At 33.7% G+C, this 27,751-nt stretch overlaps 1 protein-coding gene across 2 annotated transcripts in view; it reads right to left on the bottom strand.

Moving 5' to 3' along the window:
- LOC111044828 (MLX-interacting protein) overlaps positions 1–25,372 on the bottom strand; it is a 77,150-nt gene extending 51,778 nt beyond the window's left edge. The window contains exon 1 of one of the 2 annotated variants that reach the window (XM_039436559.1): positions 24,882–25,372. In XM_039436559.1, the coding sequence (XP_039292493.1) occupies positions 24,882–25,192 (311 nt within the window). In that variant the 5' untranslated portion in view covers positions 25,193–25,372. The remainder of the gene's footprint in view (positions 1–24,881) is intronic. The other variant, XM_039436560.1, reaches the window with a different exon arrangement.
- Positions 25,373–27,751: the final 2,379 nt, after the last annotated feature.

Genomic DNA, 27,751 nt, shown 5'->3' on the forward strand with positions numbered 1-27,751 from the left:
AACAACAAAAAGACAATGACCTTGGTGAAGATTACAAGCATAGAACCGTTATCACACTACTGATAATAGAGAAGAGAAGGGACTATTAAGTTAGTGTCAACATTATAAGTTATTAATTCCTGAACAAGAATGCCTCTGGTTTTCCATAATCTTTACCTCCCTTACCATTATCTCGTTTATCGCTTTATTATTGTCTCACCCAACCCATATTATATTTTTCTCCAATATATGATCAATATTTTTTGTAATTTTCTGATACAACACGCGCTCTGTTCCCTAGATCGATATATATCTAAGAGTGGAGTGTGGAAAAATCTTGGAAATTAGAGTTCTTATAATTTATTGTTAAATATACTTTTTCTATTGCAGAAATACTTAGAATGATACTAGAATTTCAAATTCAAATTCATTCATTTGCCATAAAATAATACAGATTGATAAAATAAATATTCTAACTTACAAAATGGCACTACCGGCAAAGAAAACTTGTGCGCCGGCAGTGAAAATCTGTATAATATATTCAGATAATGAATTTCATACTGATTTTAGATGATATCAAAACAAAACCAGTCGTGTTAAAGGAAATAAAAGGGTACTAGTGATATTAAAACAATTTATTAGATGACTTACGATATTTATACCTATGATTTCATTTGACTAAATTAACTGGTCTGTCAGTGGCTGTATAAATACTGTAAAGATAATCAATTTTAGAAATTGCAATCTTCTTCTTCTTCTTCTTCTTCTTCTTCTTCTTCCGAGCCTATGTGCCATTTCTCTTGGGGTCGGCCCTCCTAATCCTTTTCCGCCATTCCCAGCGCTGCTGAGTCAGATCAGATATTGATTTTAGAAATCGCAATATTAGGAAAATTTCAAGGAAACAAGTTTTTAATGATTTCCACTTCAGTATTAAAGAAACAGAAGAGGTTTTTCAGTTATTTCTCTAAATAATCGGAAAAACGGTTTATCCGGTAATTTGCTTATTCGTAATGACTCTGGTCCCTTCAAAATCGGATAAACGAGGCTCCAATGTATTTTTTGTTATCTCATTCAATATGATCGTCTATCGAATAGCAAGATACTAGTTGGATCAATACTACAAAACTTCTTTCCATGAAAAGTAGATTTCAGGAAATGGCATTAATTATAAACCTTTTATAAGCACGTTTAGGTAAACCCCAAAGCGTGCTCTTCTAAAAATTGTCAGGAAAATTGTTTATAAAATAACGCCCAAAGTGGGATTATCATCATTCTTCTGCCACATTAATTCTCAGAGGTTTTTACAGTTTAAAATAGGGAAGGATGATGAGCTTACATTTCAAATTCTGTCTTGGTTTTAGGATGGTAAAACTCTGTATTTAGATGTTCTATTATTTCGTTGTGATACTTCTGTACAACATCAGGCGATTTCACAATCGTAAACAGCACCGGATCATCCATAAACAAATCGAGAGGGAAGCAGGTAATTGAAATAGCAGAGCAGCTATTAAATCTGAAGATCATCGATAATGCAAAATCGAAACTATTTTGAACACTTCTAAATGTGTTCCGTCACACAGCACATTCTATTTCTGGACTACTGAGTTTCATGCCTATTGGTTGGCACTTTAACAAATACACTACTAACGTTCTAACTACATGAGTTGGACCCCACCGAGCTGAAGTGTAAAATTTACTAAAAACAAACAAATAACTGAGATGTGTGACCTTCTATTTTCTTCAAATAGTTTCTAAAATAGCTTGAATCTTTGCCATTGTTTTCAGGTGCATCTCCAATGATTGCACTGAACGTGAAAGTTTAATAAATATTGCTGTTTTGTTTGCATATTTCATCCATCAAGAACCTTCACATTATTTTCTTGTTCTTGATAAATAACTGAAGAATATTATTTTTCGGAATAAAGAATGTTTTATCAGAGGGCTTAGCCATTAGTGATTTTAGTGGCATTATATGTCTTTTTAAATCATTCATCTACATCTTAATCTATGAAATAGTACACAAAAAATCTAGACCTAGAGCATTTTTTGAATAAGTGATAGAAAAAAAAATCATAATCAACTTCATCATAGATGTTTCATCGATTTCAAGGGTGATCGGTGGAGAGAAATTCAGTTGTAAAAACGCGTTTTCCATATAGTTTTCAAATGTTTGAGTTGATTTGTATTAAAGTTATACACAGTACATGATTAGCAAAACTGGAAGTTCCAAGTTGAAAGAACTTTCCGGCTGTTCAATGTAGACGTAAACCCAACCAGGAGTGATTTTATTCACTTATTAGAAAATTAGTGAATAGAGTGGTTGCAATTGCAAGAACTATTTAGTTTTTCTAAATTGTATGATAGAAAAAATTAAATGTTGACAAATAATCTCATCTGTTGAATATGCAATAGTATTAAAGTTTGAAACTTGGCAACATAGTCCAAAATTGCAAACTAATTTAATGAAGAGCTTACCACTAATATGTAACAATAATAAGAGCAAACAATATAAATACTGAGTTGTAGATCAAATAAATCAGTTAAAGTTATACTTTCAAACCTTCAAATAGAAACAAAATAATGATCGGGAATGTCTAAGAAATGTTACAAGTCATAACCTGAAAATCTAAATTATATAAATCCTAATAATAAAATAATTCGCTACAAAGAAATTTTCCTCCATTTAGCCAAAAAATTTCGATTGTGTTCCAACTATAGCATGCAAAATAAATTATTTCTGAACTATTCTACTTTCCAGGATAGGAAATATTGTCAACTGAAGTTGAGAGACAGTTATCAGTATGGCGCGTGCTAAATGAGAATATTGACATGTTTTCAGGCAGAACAATTGTAAGGAAGCTAGCTAAACTATAATAAATTGATCAATTGAGGAGATAAAAGTAAGATAATTCAGTCAATATGGTTTATTGACGTCAGCATATAAAGATAAACAGGAGTTAATTACAAAAGTTTGCCAAAAAATTCAAATATTACATTGCCTTTGTAGAGGAAGAAAGGTTATCACATAATAAAAGGTTCATCACTGCATATTTTATTCTATCAAGTAATCTTTTTGTCAAAAAAATAAAATAAGTTGTTTTATCATCATGAACTTGTTAATGTTCAATTTTTGGCAAACGAATATCATCAGAGTCATCTATTACCAGCAATAAATTCCACAATTTATAGAATCTTATTTTTTCAGTGGTTGATTGTAAGTATATTATCCCCCCCCCACTAACCCGGTAATTGAGCGACTAGTCATTAGAGGAAATAAGTTGCAGTATTATCATGTTTGGAAAACCCCCAATAAGTGTTTTTAAAATGGATAATTTTCCTTCAACAAATATCATTGAAAATTAATATTATTGTTGAATAAATGCACTTCAAAATCGTTACAACCAATTAAAATGCATCAATAGGTGCGTACAGATTTACGCGCCGCGAACATGAGCAATTCACTTTTAATCAGCTGATGTCAAGCTTTTTATATCTATATCTTATACCGTTTCTGTAAAAATACAAATATAGTCAGCTGATTAAAAGTGAATTGCTCATGTTCGCGGCGCGTATATCTGTACGCACCTTAATAATGTAAATTACTCAAGTAAACAATTTACTATAAAAAAGCGTACTGTATATAAAATTAAAGTTTCTGATAATTATTTCGAATCGGATACAAAGTATTACATATTAGACATAGTGATCTACATCTTATTCAACGCTGTCTCTTATTGCATGAGATTGATTGATTTCTTGTTGTATCAAATAACTTCGGGAAATAATAATTGCGAAACAATTTGGATCAGCAAATAGTATTTCAGGGATGGATGAAAGTTCTAAAAAGAAAATTTACTGGGTCATTTGTTAATACTTCAAGATCTTAATCGGCAATAAAATAGTGAGTGTAATATGAACCACGACAGAAGCAAGGTATTGAAGCGGTTCATCCAAACAAAACAATTGAAGTTTGACTATTAAACAATTTTCAGACTATTAAATTTTGTGATGCAATTAGTACAGGTGGAAATATTAATGAGGAAAAATCAATATTGCTAATTAGATTCAGTGCTATGATTGAATTTGACACGATTTTCGTCATCAGCCCAGGGTGGAACAAATATGCATTTCTTTTCCAAAACCTTAAAGATTTTAACCTAATAAATGATATAATACAATCATATTTTTCATCAAATTCTTTGTTTCAGACTCTATATTTTTCTACAAAGGAATTGAATGTGATCCTTTGCTGAGATAGTATTATAAGTCTAGGAGAAATTGAAAATAACTGGAAGAAAGGTTCAAGACAGTAGTTAATTTGAATTTCTGAAACTCATTCAGCAAGGACTAAAACTCAAATCATTGAAATCGAAAATGAAACTAAGTCTTGTTTCAATTTATCTATGTAGCAATTACGAATAGTTTAAAAGGTATACAGAAAGAACTGGAGTTACTTTGTTGCAAACCTATAATTTAGAAGTCTAGATAGCTCAGTTTGAAAGTTACTTTTCCTCAATAATCTTCTGAATAGCCTATTCTGATTCTAGGTAGAAGAAAATCTACTTGGGAATTTCCTGTTAGCTTATAACGAGTATATTCACGTTCTATAATTGATTATGATTCAACTCATTTGGTCTTGTATGAGTAGATTAAGTACGGTAGGAAATCTCAAGAATACAGGCGAAACAATAAGTTTCGTTGGAGGATGAAAAGGACGAATATCAATAATAACAGCAAAGCATAAGATCTTCTTGAATGGAAGATACAAGTTTTTAAAGCAAAAACTAGCAGTAGGCACTACACCGAAGAAAAGAGGAAAAAATCTCAAGAATTAATATTGTTGTCGATGAAATCTCTGGTAAGCATATAAGTGCAGTATTAAAAAACACGAACGTTTATAAAGTACATTCAAGGAAGAATGTACTATTTATTCTAACATTAACTAATTTATTTTGACATTGGAATTTATTGCTTTTTCAATACATTAGAATAGAAAAAATTTTTTGACGTGAATAAAGTATCTAATTGGAAACGATTGGAAAGATTGAAGAAAAATATCAAATGAAAAATTGAAATTCAATACCAAACAAAATGAAATTTCTATGCAAAGGAGAGTAGAAGGACATCACAGGAAATTTTAGTTTTCGAACTCCCTATCATAGATACAAGGTTAATTCGTATGATCGCTACGAGGGTTGAGTTACTGGCGAGAAAAAAATAAACTTGTTGAAGATGGATTGGCAATAGGACTTTAGAAAAATGTTAATCAACTTCTTTTTTCAAATTCTAAATATTTCAATTGTACCCAGTGGATTAGCCCTCCTCATTGTAAGTTTCCTTTCATCCTCATTGTTAAGTTTCCTTTCAGTTGAAAAGTACCCATATTTTATAAGAAAATTCAAATTTTCATCAATATATCGCACACTGAATTTACTAAATTCATGCAATCTGAAAACATCCCATTGAAGTTATGAATATAATACAGAGAGCTGGCAAAAATTGAATCAATCTACCTAAATATTTCGTGGGGCACATAAAATAGAGCTTTTGATGGTGAAGTAACAGCCAAGAAAAGCATACACCGCGGGTCGGTGACTTCGAGTGATGCTTCTAAATTCGGTTCATTGTTATTGCAAGTTGCAAGTGAGCATACTAGTATTATTTGTGCAGCAATGCGATGACGTCACAGAGACGTAAGTAGGAAGAAGTAGCAGCTCTGTCCCTCTGTGCAGTAGGTGTGTCTAAGTAGGACGAGCCTCCGCTCCAAAGATTCACTTTGTACTGTATAAATAGCATCAACAGTTATCATCAAGATTCAACCGATGCTGACGGTTCAAAGGGAAGCTTTAAAATTAACTGCCAGAATTCCTTACAAAGAACAATAACATAAATAATACATCCCAAACAATCAATGCTGATACGTCAAAGTGAACCTTATCATACCAACTCATCTAACTGTTCTGTAGACCAACTCTCGACAGTTTACTGGAAACTGGAACAATATTATGAACATGCAGTTCAATGAATAAAAATATTAGAGAGGCGGTTGTGTCTGTGGTCGAGCTTGAACCTAATCGCTCATTAGGTAAAATACATTTCTCCCGTTCCGTTGAACGGTGATCACTTCACGTGGTTCAACTCAATATTCTTTATGAAGAAGATCAATCGTTTCCCGGCATCTTGGAACCCGGAACCCACCTTTCATTTTGCATAATTACCCACTCCACTCATAAGAGGCGTACTCAAGCAATCGTCTAAATGACTTCCTATTCAATTATAAGATTGAATAGCTAATATAAAACCGAACTCCTCAACTCAAATTTAAAATTTTGCTTGATGACTAAACAAGCACATTATGAGTTCAAATATCGCTCACCGCTGAAGATACAAAGTTTTAAACATTCAACTACCCACTCAATTGGTTCTTAGTTCTATTGGATCTAAATTACATCTCCAAATTTCAATTAGCTCCATAGTTTTTTGAGAAATCCCATAATTTTTTTTAAGGAAAAATCAATTAACCTAATGTATGTACATTATTAGCTCTTTTCTGGAGCAAATTAATGTAGTAATGAATTAGTTTAGGAACCAATTAGAATTGAGACTCCCTTTCGTTTTCCTGATCTTGATTAGTGGTTAATTTTGTGATCAAAATTCTGATGAACCAATCGCGGAAATCGAATTCATAATGCTTACAGAATTTCAAGATCATGCTATACAGTGACTTATGGACAAACGACAGTATTCATTTGCTCTTTTACAGTTTACAACACAAAACGGGCACATTTTTTTGAAATGAGTTGAAAAATCTACAAATTATTAAAGGCCTAAACGAAATTGGAAAGTGATAAACAATAGAATCTCAGTAGAGAGGCATAGTACTTCTCCAAAGGTTTTCATTTTTTGCATACTTCAATAAATAAAATCTGTACAATAATTCTCATTACAATACTTCTATGCCACTGAGATGGAGATTAAAAACTTGTACAGTATGTAATGTACAAATGAATCTCTCGCAATGAAATGTAAATAGTTTTTAAACTATTAGCGGAATGTACAAATAATTGGAAATTAAATGAATTAATCCATGTTTCAAATTTGATTTTATTGACAAATACACTATTCTGATTGGAACGTGGACGTAAATCTAGAATACATCATGTACTCACTAAATTGTTTCAAGAAACAATTATCAGTAAACTTCAACTACTAAGCGGATGAACATAATGAAATTGTTCATCTTGAGAACGTGACAGGTATTGCTTCTATTATAAGCTTTTGAATAGAATGTTTATCAACAAGTCATTGCCAATGCAGTTTAGCTGAACAGGAAAACATGCAACCAATAGGTGCAATTAATTAAATAGCATATCAAAGTAATGCAACAGTGTTTTACAATATTTGATTGCGTTCCATTTGAATTTCATACACTTTTTGTTGTTGTTTTCTTTCAACAGTATTGCAGCCAATTTGAAAATTGTTTACTCAATACGATGTGAACGAAACCAGAAATACAGGATTTGACTGACCGTTAAATTCTTAATTTATTCAAGCGTTCACCAGCAAAACATGGCTTGATACAGAATACAAGATGAAATTTGATGTTGTGAAGTGCGTCACAATATAATAATATGTGTATCGTGTATCAGATCCTACAGTGACACTCAAAAACCGAGATCCAAAATATCTACTTTTAGAAACAGATATCAATGTTTGTTGGTGAACTCTACCAATTTGTATTATAATTATTATTATCAATGCTCAATTTGCAATACTAAATTGTAGTATGAATTTTATAAAGAACCTAAACAGATCAATTTATTTCACTCAACTTATGTTGTCAACCAAGTTTTTGTTAACTTGTATTCATAAAATCTATCCTTTTTCAACTCACTCATGAGTTTATATGGATTTTATTCATACATCAAGTTACAATGAGAGAAAAATAGCAGAATCAAATCTCTGAGAATTGTTTCTCTTGCAATTTTCAACAAATATAATATCACATTCATTCATTATCACAATTAAACAAGAAAAAGGTTGACTCTCCATTCAGTGATATGACATAAGTGTTGGAAGAGTCATTAGAGTTCAAAATGTATGAATTCGTTTTTTTAACTTGAACATTTTAAACTGTAATTTGGAACAGCACTAGTTTGAGCTATGTTTTGAATTAATAAGCTGCTTGTGGGACAGTTCAAACTCCACATTTCATCAATTGTATACGGTCAGGCTTTGATCATATTAATTGACTTGAATAACCAAGACATATTATTTCGCTAGCTTTCAAATTGATGTTGATAATAGCTTTCGCCTTTATGCTATTATAAGAAAACATTGTTGGTTTCTGACAATCAATGACTGTCAGGGTAGTAGCTTCTCAAATCTTCTAATGCAATAATTATATTGAACTGCAGTGAAAAGAGATGGGAGTTAGCACCTCTTTTGGTTGGAGCATATCAAACCTTTTAGAGAGAACCAATGTCAAGTTTATAGAAGAGTCGATGAGATTGAACAGGAAACCCATGCTCCGCAAGGGTCTATTTTAAAACATGACAAACTGAAAACTTAACGTAATAGAATCTTGAAGAATTGAAAATAGGCCTATAATCATCATCGGTTAATTAAGAATCTATATGAAAAATTTCAAGTTAATCAGTCCAGTAGTTCACACGTGATTTTTCTATCCCGTACGTGTGTATGAGTAAGCCAGATCTTTACTTTATTATAGTATATAGTCCAGGCAACGAATGCTCAAATGAAGGTATAGAAGGAAAAGTTTGGAACACAATTTTCAACTCCAAAGCTCTTTTAAGGATAGTAAGAGGATTAACATATCAAAAGTTCTCACCCCTACCCCCTGTGCTAAAGGGGTGAGGTGGTTCAAATGTACCATTTTCTGGTTTCTCGTATATAACTCGAAAATAGGAGTGGCCGTAGTCGAGTGGATCAGATGCTGGCTTTATGATTCAGAGGCCCGGGTTCGAATCCCGGCCCGGGCCAAGATATTTATCTCGGGCCACTCCCGTGTTTCGGATGGACACGTTAAGCCGTCGGTCCCGGCTGCCTAAAAAGCAGTCGTTAGGTCATGTCAGAGGCCCTGAAATTGATCAGTTGCGACCTGAAAACTCTGACACCAGACCTGAGCCAGCCAGGTCACCCGATATTATTATTATTATTACTCGAAAATTATGCATTTTACAGACATGACTATTCTATAAGAAATTAAAGCTTACATAATTTCCTACAATATTGAATGTACAACTTTTTCTACATCTCTTTCACTTTTTGAGATATCCCATCTAAAAGATGTAACATTTTCAAAAAACACATTTTCCTCAAATTTTTTGCTTTTATTGCTCTTATAACGTTTTAAATATCGATAGGAAAAATAAAATGCTGATCATGAGCTTATAGAGCATCAAATTCTCTTCAATTTGATGTATAATTTCACAAGTTTACGCACATCCCCACGACTGAAGCAGCAGCTTCAGTGTTGAGTGTGAGATCTTCAGTTATGCAAAAATAGACCAATTGAAAAAGGAATTTGGAGAACATTTTTGAACACAATTTTTGACTATGCAGCTTTGTTGGGACCAGTTAGGGGGTAAACATATCAAAAGTCCCCATCCCTACCCCTTGTGCAAAAGAGATGAGGGTGGTTTGAAAGTTACATTTTTCAATGTTTTGTTTACTCGCTCATTCAGAAATAAAGCTTGATAAATTCTCTACAATATTTGTTCTGTGTTGATTTGTGATATCTCCAACAGTTTTCGAGATATACGCTCTTGAAAGTGTAAAATTGTTAAAATAAAAGCTTTCAATCCTATTTCTTGATGTTTCAGGGCCTACAACTCTGCAACAATGCATCGTGAAAATGAGTGCTCACCGTAGATTTTTAGAGCTTTGTTTTCTCTTCAATTCGATGTATTATTTCAATACTTAATTTTTCTTCTATTGTTATAGCAGATTCAATGTGGGGGGTGAAATTTTAATTTTTTAACTTGTGAAATCAGCGTAAACTTGTGAAATTATACATCAAATTGAAGAGAATTTGATGCTCTATTAAGCTCATTATTAGCATTTTATTTTTCCTATTGATATTTAAAAAGTTATAAGAGCAATAAAAGCAAAAAATTTGAGGAAAATGTGTTTTTTGAAAATGTTACATCTTTTAGATGGGATATCTCAATAAGTGAAAGAGATGTAGAAAAAGTTGTACATTCAATATTGTAGGAAATTATGTAAGCTTTAATTTCTTATAGAATAGTCATGTCTGTAAAATGCATAATTTTCGAGTTATATGCGAGAAACCAAAAAATGGTACATTTGAACCACCCCCACCCCCTTAGCACAGTGGGTAGGGGTGGGGACTTTTTATAAGTTTACCTCCTCACTACCCTAAACAGAACTGCGGGGTCAAAAATTGTCTTCTAAACTTTTACCTCTATACCCTTTTTTGAGCATTCATTGCCTGGACTATACATCATTTATTGGAATTATGTTGATGTAATTTCGAGGGAAAACAGGAATAATATTCGATAAATATCAGGGGTCATTCCTCTCAGAACTGAATTTTCTAGCTATGAAAGTCTAGCCACCTTAAAAATATTCGAATTGGATTACTATTATGAAAAAAAAAACACTTTAAATGTCCAATTGCTGCTATTGAAGCTCGGAAAATAATACCAGGAACGAGATATTGGATATTAATGAAGATCATCAGTCACTTCATAAAATAGAGTACTGAGCTAATAAAAATATCGAGTGAACATACATTCTTATGAAAACTAAAAAATACTCCAGTCAAGTCCAATTTCAACATGAATCGATAGATTCTGTAGATTTATTTAGTAAGTTGAAGTTGTTTCGAAATTGACGAAATTGTTTAATACCTATTAATTTATGTAGTAGCTATGTAAAGTAGCTTCAAATCATATTTTTGTTTACATTTATTTAATCCACTATTCTCAATATTATGGAACTTTTGGAATTGCACAACACGATCAAGCACAAAATAATTACTAAAATTACAATAATTAATAGTACAACAGTTCAAACACGAGTTATGTGTGCAACATCAACAATTTGCACACCAAACTTGAAAAAAAACAAGCAAATTTTGAATTTGCAAGAAGAAAATGAAAAATAAATGTAGAAGAATAAAAAAACTAATCTCAAATTCCAATTTCTTTATACTGGAGAGTTTTGTATATTTTAGAGCATCATATTCTAGTGGACAGAGCATTATACTCCTCTGATTTACGAATGTACTGTATTAATAATAGTATCAGAATTATTACAACGCTAGTATAAATACTCCTAAATATCTAGGATTATACAGCACACGTAATTTAAACCAAGGTCGAAAATTTTAATAATAACTTTTAAAAAGTTTAAGCAATCAATACGCAAGCGTAATCTCTAGCTTACTTGAATTCTTTTGAAACCGTTTTTTAACTCGGATATGTCGATTTCAATTGAAAATTATCGTAAAAACTCATGAATTATTACATTATTTTATAACTCATGCTATCCATATTATATGATAACAAATTCTTTTGGAAATAACGAATAACGTTTTACGAACAATTTCTACAAATTGGAAATAAATATTTGGTAAGAGAATGAAGTGTTCTGAAGAATCTACAATACTTGAGCTAATAAAGAAGTGCACAATCTGTTACATGTTATTCTTTTATTCTTATTTTTTCAATTAATTCAGTTATTCACTGGTATCGTCCACAACTCAACAGAGAATTATATTTTTGAAAGGAGTATTATTGTGAAGGTAGAGATTTGCTATCCGAATAAAATAGTATTTTTAGTGTGTTAGACGCTTTCTGTGTATTACAAAACTTCTTTTCATTTTTTATCTACGACCATGTTATAATTGAAACATTACAACATCATAATCAATCACATAACAGCGGCCTTTTCGCAATGGATTTTCAAAACTATACTATAATGTGAACATTATACAACGACTTAAACATTAAAACGTTTTCCGATGCAGGTGGGTGGCATCAATATTAAGACTGTTCCGTACACCTTTTTATTTTTATTTAAATTGGATAATCTTTTTCAATATAATTGTAAACCATTATAAAATATGAGAGTGAGAAAAAGTGGCAACTGAAATTTTTAAGTGGTCTAATAGGCGAGTTATGGGTTGTTGAAGTGCTAAACTCAGTTTTCTTTCCATATCATAAACGATTTCCAATTTTCCATTTGAGTTTTTTTTTAATACATTCAGTATATCATTGACTTTGTTCTAATATGCATTTTTTCGCGATTAATGCCAAATTAAACAAGTTATCGAATTTACAAAAAAATGTTACTTTTTTATTTATGAAATATAAGGGGAATAAAATGTTTTATTTTGAAAAGATACATTTTTTGAATGTTCAAGACAAGTTCTAATAATATAGTCGAACCGTTTATGATCTGGAAAGAAAACGGAATCTGGAAAGTTAGCACTTCCAATAACCCATAACTCGCTTATTAGACCACTTAAAAAATTTCAGTTGTCACTTTTTCTCACTCTTATAATGATCTTAACAATTATATTGAAAAAAATTATCTAATTTAAATAATAATAAAAAGTGTACTAATAATAATAATATCGAGTGACCTGGCTGGCTCAGGTCTGGTGTCAGAGTTTTCAGGTCGCAACTGATCAATTTCAGGGCCTCTGACATGACCTAACTACTGCTTTTTAGGCAGCCGGACCGACGGCTTAACGTGTCCATCCGAAACACGGGAGTGGCCAGAGATAAATATCTTGCCAGGGTCGGGATTTGAACCCGGGCCTTTGAATCATAAAGCCAGCATCTGATCCACTCGACTACGGCCACTCCTAAAAGTGTACTGAACAGCCTAAAAACAAGGTTTCTGATGCTGGCAGCAGGTTTCAGTTTGTCAAGTTCACTAAATCAATTATTCAGTTTTAAATTCATCAAGCTATCAGTACGTCAAGTTTTCAGCATGTCAAGTTATCAGTCCGTCAAGTTTTCAGCATGTTAAATTAGTCTAAATTTCAGTTTATAAAGTTTCCAATACGTCAAGATCTTAGTTTATAAGTTTTCAGTACGTCAAATTTTCATTACTTCAAATTCTCATTTTGTCAAGTTTTCAATCCATCATGTTCTCAGCATGGCAAGTTTTAAATCCGTCATGTTTCCAGTTTATAAAGTTTTCATTTCAAATTTACTGTTTACTCTCTCTGAGAACCTTTTGGTTGATTTCTAACTTTACAACAAGTCAGCAATGTGATGTGTCAGCTTGAGTGGTTGTAGATAAAATAGTGCATACAACAGTTTTATAATATTATAAAACTGCCATATTATGGCACTCGTGGGATGTTGAAGACACGCGTTCACTCCCTACGCTCGCTCGCTCACTTGCGTCTTCTCTTCATCTAACTCGTGCGTTAAAGACCATTATCATAAAACTGTTTTATAAACTACTATTATGAACCTAACCAAAGGCACTTTAATCAGTTAATGGAGCCCAAAATGGAAAAATCTGGTGTGGCGCACTCACACAACTTTCCTTGCCGTTATCAAAATTGATCACCTGACGCTACTGTTCCCGCGCATCTCAAGTCTACTGTTCAAAGATTTGATCCAGCTGGTGACAGGGTAATAACGCTGGAGACCCACGAGGTCTGCAATCTCTTCATAGTGAATCATTTAATAGAATCAACAGTTGCCAACAGTTTGCAATTGGATAATCACATTTTCTCGAATTTCGAGCTTATTTTTAATTTTAGGTGAAAATGTTACTTACTGAACATTACTTGTAGAGATTCTCATGCTCAATCTTTTCCACTCAAATTTTTTTGTTTAAATTATATCTGAAGCCTGATAATCGAGAATCTAAAATCAAACTTTGCATAGATGGGGCGGAGCTCCTGAAATTTTTACAGATATGGGACTTGTGGCAGTTGATAGAGCTTATCGATGACTATTTCAGGTATAACTTTAATCAAAATCGTTGGAGCCGTTTTCGAGAAAATCGAAAAAAAATCTGTTTTTGACAGCATTTTCGCCATTTTAGCGAATGATTTTCATCTTGTATCGCATTTGATCGAAATTGTTCGTATCGGATCTTTATATTGTAAGGACCTTACGTTCCAAATTTCAAGTCATTCCGTTAATTGGGAGATGAGATATTGTGTACACAGACGCACATACACTCATACACACACACACACACACACACATACATACACACACATACAGACCAATACCCAAAAACCACTTTTTTGGACTCAGGGGACCTTGAAACGTGTAGAAATTTAGAATTGGGGTACCTTAATTTTTTTCGGAAAGCAATACTTTCTTTACCTATGGTAATAGGGCATGGAAAGTAAAAAATGATCTAAATGTGCTCTATTAATTTTGTGCCACTAGGTTCAATCCTGCAATACTTCCAAATTTTCACTAATCTATAGTGCAATATGACTGACAGATTGCGTCACTTTGGAAAAAATAATTTACTCTTTACGACCATCAAAAGAAGTCATGAAAAAAGAAACAAATCACACAGTAGAAGCGCCAACCAGAAAACATCACATTACGTGAACTATTTTTACGATAGATTATTTATTGTATTAGCTACATTCAACGGATTGCCAGAATCTTTATATCTATATCTAGATATTAATTATTATGCCTTTTGTATATCTATATATTTTAAAATATTACATTGCAGTATATCTGTACATCGGACTCCACTAAATGCCAAGCATGCAGCTAATAACAAAAGGGACCAAGCACCAAGTTGGCAAGTTCTTGGTTTTTACAAGGCCAGCTACAGTGAGATTGGCTTGAAAATGTCAGTATTCCTTATATATTACATACATGCTTTCGGGTCAACCAATGCTGACAGTCGGAAGTGAATCTCACACTATAGCAGCTTGTTTATCTCCGACTATGGTAGGCCGGGTGCGGGTGCGTGTGCGGGTATTCTCATCCACAACAACATTAGTCCAAAATGGACTACAAAATAAACTTCGATAACTCACAACGAGTTATATCATATTCTTAAAATCTGGAACTCCCCCAAAAAAATTTATCTATCTCAGCTGAACAGATCTTAGCAGTCTTTTGCGTTTCATAATACGTTTTTCAACTTTAGTTATTTGAGAAGAAAAGAAAAATTATATCCACGTGTATCGGGCAATAATATAATTATCAGAATAACATCAGGGCTTAGAACTTTTAGGAAGTAGGAATCTTTTACATGCTTTACAATACTAGTGGGGACTAGATGGTTCAGAATCCGCCCAAAACTGCAATTATTCATCCACAAGTTTGAAAAATCTACACACTTTGGTTGACTAGAGCTACTAGTTGTAAAGAAAAGAGATAGAACCTTGAATTTATAGAGTAACCTGTGCTTTATTGGGTAATCTTTGATTACTAAAGCATTAGTAAAGGAATCTCAATTGGTGCTGAAATTTTTCAAGCAGCAATTTATGAGGAATACAAGGAGAAACTTTGTCTACGTTAAAATAGAAGAAAAACTACTCTGAAGATTATCCTTTTATTTCTCAGGTAAATTAATAATACTACCAGGTTGTGGACAAGTAATATTAATTATTACCCAGAGAGTATACGTCTTCATTTTAGGTCTAGGTCAAGAAATGTTTTATACTATTCTCACCGTAAAACCCTTCAACCAAATATTATACTACCAGGAAACCCGTGCTCCTCAAGGGTCTACTTTAAAACTTGACGTGATGAAATCTTAAAGAATTGAAAATATGCCTCTAACCATCCTTGGTTAATCAAGAATATATTATGCAAAATTTCAAGTTACTCAGTCCAGTAAGTATTTCAGAGTCAAACATAATTTTCCTATCCCGTACGTGTATAAGCCAGTTCTTTCCTTTATTATAGTATAGAATATAGAATATAATGATAAATACTGAAACTAGTAAAGCTTTCCATTTGAGGAAAGGATAGCATTGATTGAAGAAACATGAGTAATATAAAAAATGAATTGTATGGTGTGGTCACTGCAAGAGATACAGTGTCATTTTTTAAAGAAAATGTAATAATATACGAATAGGTTGATATGAAATTTAAGAATATAGTCATCGTGAAATGTTATTCTAAACGATGGTATCATAATTATTGTAATTATCTGATTTAAAAATTAAGATAACTCAACAATTTCTCAACCTGCGATCTCATCTATCATTGATTTTGAATTAATCTGAAATCTGCCAATCTCTCAATATTTTTGATATCTCCATAACTTTGTTTTAGTTCATCAAACTGGTGATCTCATTACAACTTGGTTGAGCGAAAATAAATTTTATCAATAAAAATAGCTTATCAATTAAATTAAGAAGAACGGCAGTATTGTTCAGTATTTGATTGATATAAACTTTCCATTTTCTTTAAATTTAGCAAGCATAACGGTTATGTGATGAGCAGATTACACCACTTTATCTCTAATATTTGCTCTTTCTTATTCACTCACTCATTCTTTCCCATAATTGTTTCAATTCTCTAAGAACCTTTTTCTTCTTTCCTGAAAAAGTTGATTCTTTTCATTTTGAACATAAATTTAAGAGATAACGAAGAACAAAACTGTTTTAATAATACTGTTTAGTTCAAATCATTTTCTGATAACACTGAGGTCACACGCTATTTTTGCACATTGGAGTAACAATAAATTCGAAAACAGAATCTATTCGACTTGTGCCTTGATGTAACCGGCGCAGTAACACATAGTTTGGTCAGAAAATCTTTTCAATAACAATTAAGTTTCTATTATAGTATAGTAATAACAATAACAATGCATCCATAATCATATAGCCATTTTGGACTTTGAACTCTGGATGATCGTGAGTGAAGATGTTAATAATAATCAAGATGCATTGTTTAGCAGTCAAACGTTATGCTTCTGATTGTTACAGATGTATATGTTGATGAAGAAGCTATTAGAACAAAGATTACAATAAATGTTAGCTTACATCATAAGGAGTGAACAGATGAGTCACTTGATGGACAAGTATTTGATTATGGACAGTTCTAGAGATGTATAAGATAACACATATTTATGACATAATTACATTCAATAGAAGAGAACATACTGAAATAAATATATACTAGTAATTGTCTAGTTATAATGCAAAAGTTGTCAGAAGTAAATCACAATAAAGAATGCATTTAAAAATGGAAATAGGGAATAAACAGATTTATAATTTACTTTATGGACAAGTACTCCTAAGGATATATATCCAATACAACATCTCCATCATAATACAATATGACATTATTATTAGAATAAGGGAATATAGCTGTAATTTCACTTATAATACAATAGTTGAGAATTTTAAGAAATGAATTACTTGAATAGAGTACATTTAAAAATGAACATACATACTGCATTGCCAGAAGAATACACTCTAGGAAAGAGAACTCTCTTTGTAAGAGAAGAACTCAGTCACTGGAATTAATTTCTATAAATATGTAATGCCTAATTCTTATACAGTTTGTTATTCTCTCTTAAATGCTCGTAATGTCGGATACTTATTCAGTTAATTTTTCAAATTACTTTCAAGATTGATACCATTTACTTATCCATGTGATTCTGGGTATTGGATCATGATTTTAATGCTATTTATCAACATCAATAAAGTATTCCTATATCATTCAAAATGTTTTTAGAACCAGAAAAATTTGCAGAGTACGACAGATGACAATACATCTATTCCTATAGTCTTTGGTACAAGGGATACAGATAAATTTATGAGACACCGGGTTTTGGAAACGAGACGGGGCCGCTGAAAACAATGGAAGGACAGGTAGAAGTTCTAGTGACTCTTCAGCGGTCGCCTATTGTTGTTGAATTTCCACATTTTCGTGGCCTGGTGTTAAGGTTTCCACTCCGAGGAATATATTGGTGAGAATGGTGAGCCAGTCTGGTTATTTAAAGACACTTTCAGCTGTCAACCAGGTAGCCTACAGTGATTGGGTAAACACGATGATAGTACAAATTCATTCATAAGACCATAATTTAGTGTACATGATGAGACTAAACACATTAGATAGACATTATGTTCAATCTAACACAATTAAAACCTCTATCGCCACTTTACTTCCATAATATTTAGGCTATAATGAAAATATGAATGATTCAGCAAACCACACATCGGTGTCAATCATTTCAATAAATTATTATTGTTATTTCTCAAACAAGATTGCATGAAAGTAGACATGAACTATTGAAGTGAAGAGAGTGAAGTCAGAACGAATCATTGATGGTCGGTAACTCAACTCAGAATGAAAGGTGTTCAAGCGAAAGAGTTCTAAACGCGCACTTTTTCTTTTCAAATCTGAGACCATTAATTTTACATTCTGGCTCTCTTAAAACAAAATCCAAGCTAATGAATTTCAGATTCCGGCTTTCTATAGTTCCAGTTCAGAATTATTAATGTTGATGGACTTTCGAACGGTAATTTGATTCCTTTAAAATTTGAATCTTGGAACAGAGATGTTATAAATATTTCAAAAGTGGGTCAGAGAAGATCTTATCACACCCCCACGTTCCATGAACTTTCAACACAGCAGTTTACTAGACACACTAACACCATCCTACAAATAGTTGCTTCATATTAAGTAAACAATTGACTGCAGTGTTAATTTATTTAGAGTATCTCAGTGTATGTCATTCCAATACTAATCTATGAAATAGTCATGTATCATTCTTCAAATAAGTATTACTAGTGAATAGAATTTAAATCTATCGCTAAAATTTCCATATTGTTGATAATACAGAATACGGTTCATAAACATCAAAATTATGTTAGAAATTCTAGAATTTCTAGTGGAAGAAAGTTGACAGTTATCATCCAAAACGATGATAATTCATACGATAGATGTCTTTGAACAAGCAAGTATGTTGGATAGTGATGGATAGTGTTGGATAGAACACAGTGACCAAGCTACAACTAGTGCTCACAAACAAACGACAATTCAAAAGAAAGAATTTGATGAAATTATACAAATTTTAATGGAGGATATCACAGACCTAAAAAATGAAATAAAAACTCTAAAGAGTGACAATAACAGACTGTCCGACATAGTGGCAAGAAAAACAGATACTATTTATAAACTGGAAAACATAATTTATGATTTTGCACAAGGTATGTACCCAGAACCAACAAGCCAAGCTGGAACCAAAATACGTAAAGATACCATAACACTGGTGAATGGATCTGATGACGGTATAATTGAAAACAAAATGACAAATACCAACCTAGACAATGACCTCAGCAGAAACAGGACAATTTCGACTGAACTCTCGAGGAGACTTACAGAGCCTGAAAAGGGCATAGAATCACAAAAGAATATACATAATACCCTCCACAGAGTGTCCATCACACAAGCACCTGAACCCAGTGCCCTGCTGCTGGGGGACTCAACTCTTCGAGCTGCTGCTGCAATGATAAAGGACAACCACCAATGCAATGTAGAAACCAAAATCCTACCGGGTGGGCGAATACAGGACATTAGCAGATTCCTGGCAAATAAAGATTCTCTACCAGAAAAAATTGTTATAAACATAGGATCAAATAACCTAATGAATTATAATACACCCAACCACATTATGCGACCCCTCTGGTATACTATAGAGGCGGGCATGAAAAAGCATAAAAACACAAAATGGTACATAAATGGTATAATGTATAGAAGGGACATAAGAGATCTACATGTTACAGAGACAAACGAAGCATTTCAATTCATGTGTTTACAACTTGGAGCCTACTTCATTGATACATCACCAGCCTGTGGAAGCAACTGCTACAGACATGACGGGGTTCACCCAAACAAAAAAGGAGCCGAGTGCCTGGCCGGGATAATTATGAAAAATGCAAAACTCCAGGGTAATCCTACAATCATGACGCTAAATGACTCAGCATGTGGCCTGGATGATACCAAAGTAAAGACAAGCACAAAGAATATGAAGGCCGCAGAGAATAACATGCAGAACCCAGACACCTCTGATCCAACGGAGAATATGACAACTACAGAGAATAATATGCAGAATACAGACACACCGAGTGAAGCTACAAAAAACGACAAAGCACACAAAGAAGACCACTCCCAATGACACAACCTAATGGAGAGTACTTACCGGACCATGGAAAAAATAGCAACCTATCAAGAAAAACAATAGACAAAAATATAGTCATTTTCTTCCTGAATATACAACGAGGCCTACAAAATAAGATAGAACAATTGATCATAGAGGTGGAAAAAATAAGACCCCATTTCTTACTAATAGCTGAACACGGATTGAGCAAGGACAGACTAGAGACTACTAATATACCAGGCTTCACGCTACAAACCGACTTCTCAAGGAAACTTCACATGTGGGGCGGCGTAGCCATATACTCATCTGACACTCTAGATTACAACTATAAAATTTTGAACACAGACAATTTTTCCAAGGAGCTCACCAGTGAAATGGCTGCTTTGACTTTAAGGACAAAAACTAGGAAACTGACAATAGCTTGTATTTATAGGCCAACATCTGGAAATACCCTAGAGTTTTACGAGTATATGGACAGGTTCTTGACACATATCATGACAGGTAATGGTGACATAGTGATAATGGGGGATTTGAATGTTGACTCACTGCAAAATTCACCCAATTTAAAGAAACTAAAAAACATTTTAGCCCAGCATAACTTGGAAACACTACAGCTTCCACCAACGAGACAAACATCTAACTCTGAGACAAGCATAGATCACTGCATTACAAACCTGTGCAATCCTAAAATAAAAGTAATCGATAATGTAATATCAGACCACAGGGGAATAGAATACACTCTTGATGCATCTATAAGCCGCAGACAAGACGATATGGTGAGCTTTAGGCGACTGAATCTTGAGAACATGGATCTGGTGAGACTGGCACTCCAAAGAAGGAACTCCACTCACTGGAAGGAACTAATGGGATCAAAAACAGTGAATCAGAAGTACAACATTTTTGTAGAGACCATGCTATACCACATGAACTGCATTTGCCCCTTCAAAGCAGGAAGAATAAACAGAAAAAAGACAAGACATTTTGAAGTTACAGAAAGGATTAGAGACCTAAGACAGAGGCTACTTGATGCCAACACCTTATACCAGATGACCGGAACCCACGAACACAAGATCAAATACTCACAGTCAAAGGAAATATATGATAGGGAAGTCAAAGCAGAAAAAAGAGATACATAACAGACAGAATAAAGCAGTCAACAAATCAAACTAAAGAAACATGGAGGGTAATAAATGAGGAACGAAAAATGAAGAAGAGCACAGGAAATGACGTACTGAGTTTGGTAATGGGTAACAAACTAGAAACAGACCCTCACACCCTAGTGGAATATTTCAATAACTACTTCGTAAATGTTGGCCAAACCAATATTCAAGTGCAAATTCCACCAAATTCTTATCTTGCCACAAACCAGGAAAACGAGGCCCTACTGGAAAGGTTCGAGAGCATATCAAAAAGAGATCTGATTGAAATTTTCCTAATGACCAAGCATAAACACTCGGCGGGAATAGATGGGATCCCGGGAAAACTGCTCTACCACTGTCGTGACGAAATTTATCACCCGATTCTACAAATAGTAAACTCCTCTATTGCAGAAGCAACAGTACCAGACTACATGAAAATATCACTTGTCTATCCAAAGTATAAAAAAAATGATAAAACAAATATAGAAAACTTCCGACCAATAGCAACACTGCCTACTTCATCAAAATACCTGGAAAAAGCAATATACCTGCAAATTCTGAACTACCTGAAACAAAACAACAAACTACATCTTCACCAACATGGATTCCGAAACGATAAGACAATAGATACAGCCTTAGCAGACCTCTTATGTTTTGTCACACAAAACTGGGAACAAAAGAAAAAGGTATCCGCAATCTTTCTAGATCTAAAAAAGGCCTTCGACAGTCTAGACTGGAGCATTCTAAAAACAGAAATTTGCAAAATAGGAATACGAGGCCAAGCGGGGAAGTGGTTGGAGGACTACCTAACAGACAGATACCAGTGCGTGGAGCTTAGATACAAGGACAAAGGCAAAACCATGACCGCCAGATCTCTAGCCCAACCTATGAAAAACGGAGTACCGCAGGGATCTGTGCTGGGACCATTATTATTTCTTATTTACATAAACGGTTTGCCCAAACAACTACCAATGTTTTCTAAATGTATTCTATTCGCCGACGACACAACTTTAATCATAAATGGAAAAGACCAGGACGAATTACAATTAAATTATAATACTACCATAGCTTCAACAAAAACAGCCCTGACAAACCTAAAACTCAATATAAACACATCCAAAAGTACAGTAATAAATTTCAATACAAGATCAGCAACCGAAAACCAACTAGATACTGATGAAGAGGTGACAGATACAGCACGATTCTTGGGAATTACACTTGATGCACACCTAACATGGGATAAACACATTGAAAAGTTGGTAGGTAAACTATCCTCAGCCCTCTATGCCATCAAACGTATAAAGGCAATAGCTGACAAAAAAACTGCTCTGATGGCTTACTACTCGCTATTTGCATCACACATGGGCTATGGAATAATAGCATGGGGAGCAGCCCCGCAGACCTACATTGTGCAAATATTAATTCTCCAAAAGAAAATAATAAGAATAATAAATGGTTTACCACACGATACACACTGCAAACCATACTTCATACAGGATAGGATCCTCACTGTAATATCTCTATACATACTTAAAGCAATAATACATATAAAAAAATTCAAACCAGACAAGCCACACAGAAGAAATATCCACAAGCACAACACAAGAAGAAAAAATGATCTTGAAATTCCCTACAACAGACTACAAAAATCACAAAAACAGCCAGATTCCTCAGGGTGTAAATTTTTCAACTGTCTACCGGATGACCTCAAACAAATTGAATGTCAAAACCAATTCAAAAAGGCTCTCAAAAAGTATCTGACTGAGAACCCTCTGTATTCAATACAAGAATTCATGGAGCTAAGCGCTCAACGGAGATTCCGCTGATACCCTAACCTCGCCCTCCTACCTTACCTGACGTGCCCCTGATCTCAATGATATAGGTGGTAAAAATAAAAGTAAAGTAAAGTAAAGTAAAGTAAAGTAAAGTAAAGTAAAGTAAAGTAAAGTAAAGTAAAGTAAAGTAAAGTAAAGTAAAGTAAAGTAAAGTAAAGTAAAGTAAAGTAAAGTAAAGTAAAGTAAAGTAAAGTAAAGTAAAGTATGAGTTTCATCTTTCAATAATGAATACCTGTTTTTGTATTGATGGAATTGGAATCAACTTCACATGTGAAAAAATTTACTCTTCCTCATAAAGTAAATGCCCGCCAGAGTTCAAAATACATACATGAATTCATAACCCTAGTTATAGGAAAAATTTAAAACTAAGGTTGGTGAAAATTCCTTATTTTCAAAACATCTCCCTAATTTCGTACTCAATACTTCAACCAATTAATATGAACCACCTCACGAAACTATTCTATATTTAAGAGATTGTAAAATATACCAAAATAGACATTTCAGATGCATGCTGCGTCGTTGTGATATAGTTTATAAAAGGTCATAAACTCTGACGAATAAAGTATAGTAGGTACTAAACTACAGAAGACAAGACTCTCAAAATAATTTGACATTAATAATGTTTCTAAGTTCTTCCATTTTATTTATACAATTTAAAGTATATAGGCAGCGAATACTCTCTTTTATATCAGTATCCATATTTGGCACAAACACAGGTTGGGGTTGACTTCAGTAGGCAAGCAGTGCTTTCCAAGTGTAATCTAAATTACTTGAGTGTATTCCTGGATAGAACTAAGACCTATTTGTTATTAGGTATACAGCAAAGTCAACATGATACCGTACTCAAGCTGGCTGGCACTAGCTGGAGAGCTGAATCTGACTGCCTGACTCCATCATCCCTAGCAATAATTTTATCAAAAGCTGAAACTGTCAACTCAACAGTTATCTGAAAATAAGTTCAGGCACTTTAATATCACCTCCTGTTTCATAGCTTTATGTTTTCTGGCCAACATAACACCAGCATAATTTCAAAAACCACAAAGTACACCACATTTTCTTTGGTTCTCACAACGGAATATTGGGTTCCACTCTACTCTTTCTACTAATAAGTAAACTTAAATCAAATAATCCTCCTTGCAAAAAGTACCCAGAGATCATAGAGTGTGGTAATATTGAACTGAATTGAAGCAAGGTGGGACCAAGGCGTACAAATAACTTGGCTAGGCTACGGTATCTTTTTACAGATCCAGCTGAAAGAGTGCATAGATTAAATCTCTAGTAAAGAAAAGAATCGTACGCTTTTAACCAAGAGATAAGATATTTAGCCTATAAATTACCGCCATCAAATTGCAAATTTGAAATAGGATTACAAAGAGTATCCTATTTCTCACTGTCAGTAAGATTTGGATATTTACCTTTGGATATTTGAAACCATTTGCAGTGAAATATCAAACGTGACCATAAATAACTTATTCATCAAAAAGTGCCAAAAGCTATGATGGGGGGGTTGTCAAAGAAGCAGAGGGGGTCTCAAAAAAGAGATTAGTGCTTTCGAGATAGGTTGACTTATTTATAAGGGGGGAGGTTACTAATATTTGTACCTATATTCAGGGAAGGTTGCGTCATTATGTAATTTAGAATTTGCATAATATATCAATAAATATTTAAACACCTGCAATCCTAATTTTAACATGCAAAGCATAATAAACTTATTTTTAACTTTAGGCTATAGAACAATGACGTTTCATTCCTGAAATCTCAAGAATAGATACGGCAGTTATGGAGTAGCCTATAATAAAATATCACTCACCTGTAAGCTAAAGACATGCACTGGAAAAGTTTGGCTAAAGAAGTCTCTATAGCTATGGTTTGACCCGGAATATTGACTATTTTACTTGTACTAGAGCGAACAGCCGTAACACTTGTAACCGCTTGTAAATTCATATTGGCCTTATTTAGCATAGCATCCGGAACAGGCACAGCAACATCATCGTCATCATCTGGCTCTTCAGCTTCAAATTTTGAAACCATGAAATGTCCCGAATGGATTGTCTCCTTCTCAAGAGGCTTCGGGTTAATCCTAGTTTCAAAACTTTTCAATGTTTCAGCCATGATTATCATATTACGCGCACTAGCTCACTTTGGTTTCATGTACACAAAACTTTCGGTAGACTTCCAAGAAAATCACAAATAACCAACGAAACACACATTTATTTTGAACTTTTGTAACAATAACCAAAGGAAAAAAGACTGAATACACTCAAGGCCACTCAATAAACACTTGCTAAACTAACCATAATATTTGTTGCAATTTCAATCATCAGATTAAAAAAGAAACTTTTTGCTTTTAGAAAAAACGACAAGCAGTCAGATTTCTAAAAGCAAAAACTGATTTGATAATAAGCAGTTCGTGATGGAAAACAACATTGAAGAATAAAAAAGAAAATTGTAAAAAAATGTTTTCTATCAATAAATCCAAACTCAAAACTAGAATCATGGCCTCAGCTTCTGGAAAGACAAAGTGAGTTGACCGAGCGAAGTGAGGTCTAAGATTCAAGTCGACGGTTTGGCATTTCTCTTAATGTTTAAATGTTTATATGTTGCGCATTTACGGCGAAACGCGGTAATAAATTTTCATGAAATTTGACAGGTATGTTCATTTTTAAATTGAGCATCGACGTATATACAAGGTTTTTGGAAATTTTGCATTTCAAGGATAATATAAAAGGAAAAAGGAGCCTCCTTCATACGCCAATATAAGAGACGAAGAAAGATGTCGTGTAATGTTCGTTTATATGCTGACAGCCAAGGCAGGGATGTTCACAGGAGCTACAAGGGTGACAATAATAACTTCACGGCCATGATCAAACCAGGAGCTCGCTTCAGGGATGCTGTGGAGGAGTCTGGTCAACTGAACGACAATGATGTCAATGTCTACTTGGCTGGCTCAAATGACATAGCCTGCAATGAGAGAGAAGAACTGCATTCTGCTCTGAGAAATAAACTGCGTGATCTGCAAAACCGGAGGGCTGGCAAAGTGATTGTGTTTTCTGTGCCTCACAGGCATGATCTTCCACGATGGTCTGTAGTCAACAAGGAAATTCGGAGGGCAAACAAGGAGAACTTGAACTTGTGTAAGCATTTTAGAAATGTCACTTTCGTGGATATCAGCAACTTGGGTAGGAGATTCCACACATCGCAGGGCTTCCATTTGAATACTTTGGGGAAAAGATACGTGAGTGACAGGATCATGGACGTGGTGTGTGAGCTAGCTCAACAGGAAAAAACATCTGACTCAATCCCCCTCAACTATTACACTAACTCTTTTTTAGGAGTGGATCGAGTTCTGTAGGATTGTCGTGCTCTGAATCCCAAAACATTGTTGGTGATGCGGAACAGGCAGACCCGGAATCACAGGTTTTTGGAATGTGCAGGGTGTCATGAACAAAACTGATGAGTTGGGTGATTTGATTAGAGAGCATAATGTCAGCATTTTGGGTATTTGTGAACACTGGTTGAAAGCTTGTGAGATAATTGAGGTTGGTTTGACTGGCTATAGATTGGCTAGTGCATACAGTAGACCTATAGAACGGAGGGGTGGTACGGCTATTTATGTAAGAGATAATCTAGAATACTGTGAGCTTACTTACTTGAAGGAAATGTCAATAGCCAGTATATGTGAAGTTTCTGGGGTTCTTGTGTCGAAATGGAATGTGATTTGTCTTGAGGTGTATAGAGTACCAGATAGGTGTAATTTTGATTATTTCATTGAGACGCTTCACGTTGTTTTGAGTGTAGTATCACAGAAAAATAAGTCAAATGCATCCATTATTCTCAATGGAGATTTTAATGTTGATTTACTGGTGAATGATGTACATAGATCTATTTTTGTCAACTTATTAAATAGCTTCAATCTTAATTTAACTGTGTTTGATGTGACAAGACCAAGCAGGATATGTATTGACAGAGGAACATGTATAGACAATATGGCTACTTCCATACATAAAGATAGAATTAAGTCTGTGTCTGTTATACCGACCTTAGTATCAGATCATCACTCATTGCTTGGCTTATTCACGTTGTCTGGTGGAAATGACTTGAAGCAGAGTGATAATGTTTCTCGAATCATTCGTCCGATTAAAAATAGTTGTAATAAAAAGTATTTCACTCTTCTACTGAGCAAAGTTAATTGGTTGGATGTATATGCAACAGGCGATATTAGTGAGAAATTTGAGTACTTTTTGAACAAATTCCTAAGTATAGTTGATACAGTTTTTCCTCTAAAAACGGTCAAGTCCTCCAAATTGAAGAAAACCCCAAAGTCTAGATGGTACACTGATAATTTATCAGCTCTCAAAGAGGAATGTTTGAATATGTATAGTCTTCACAAGTACACGGGTCTGGCTTACCATTGTGAATTGTATAAGATATTGAGATCCAGGTATAAATACATGGTATTTCATGCTAAGCGTGAGTATTATTGTAATAAAGTATTGCAGACTAAAAATAAATCACATGCTATTTGGTCAGTTATAAAAGAGAATTTGAATGTTAACGATAGAACATTGGTATCACAGGTAACTGATCTCACAAGTGATAAATTTAATAAATGCTTCCTTGATAATGTAGAGTCAACAAAACAAAATATCCAACAATCAAAACATGATATGCCATATTATT

The sequence above is a fragment of the Nilaparvata lugens genome, chromosome 10 (assembly GCF_014356525.2).
Source record: "Nilaparvata lugens isolate BPH chromosome 10, ASM1435652v1, whole genome shotgun sequence".
NCBI classification, from domain to species: domain Eukaryota; kingdom Metazoa; phylum Arthropoda; class Insecta; order Hemiptera; family Delphacidae; genus Nilaparvata; species Nilaparvata lugens.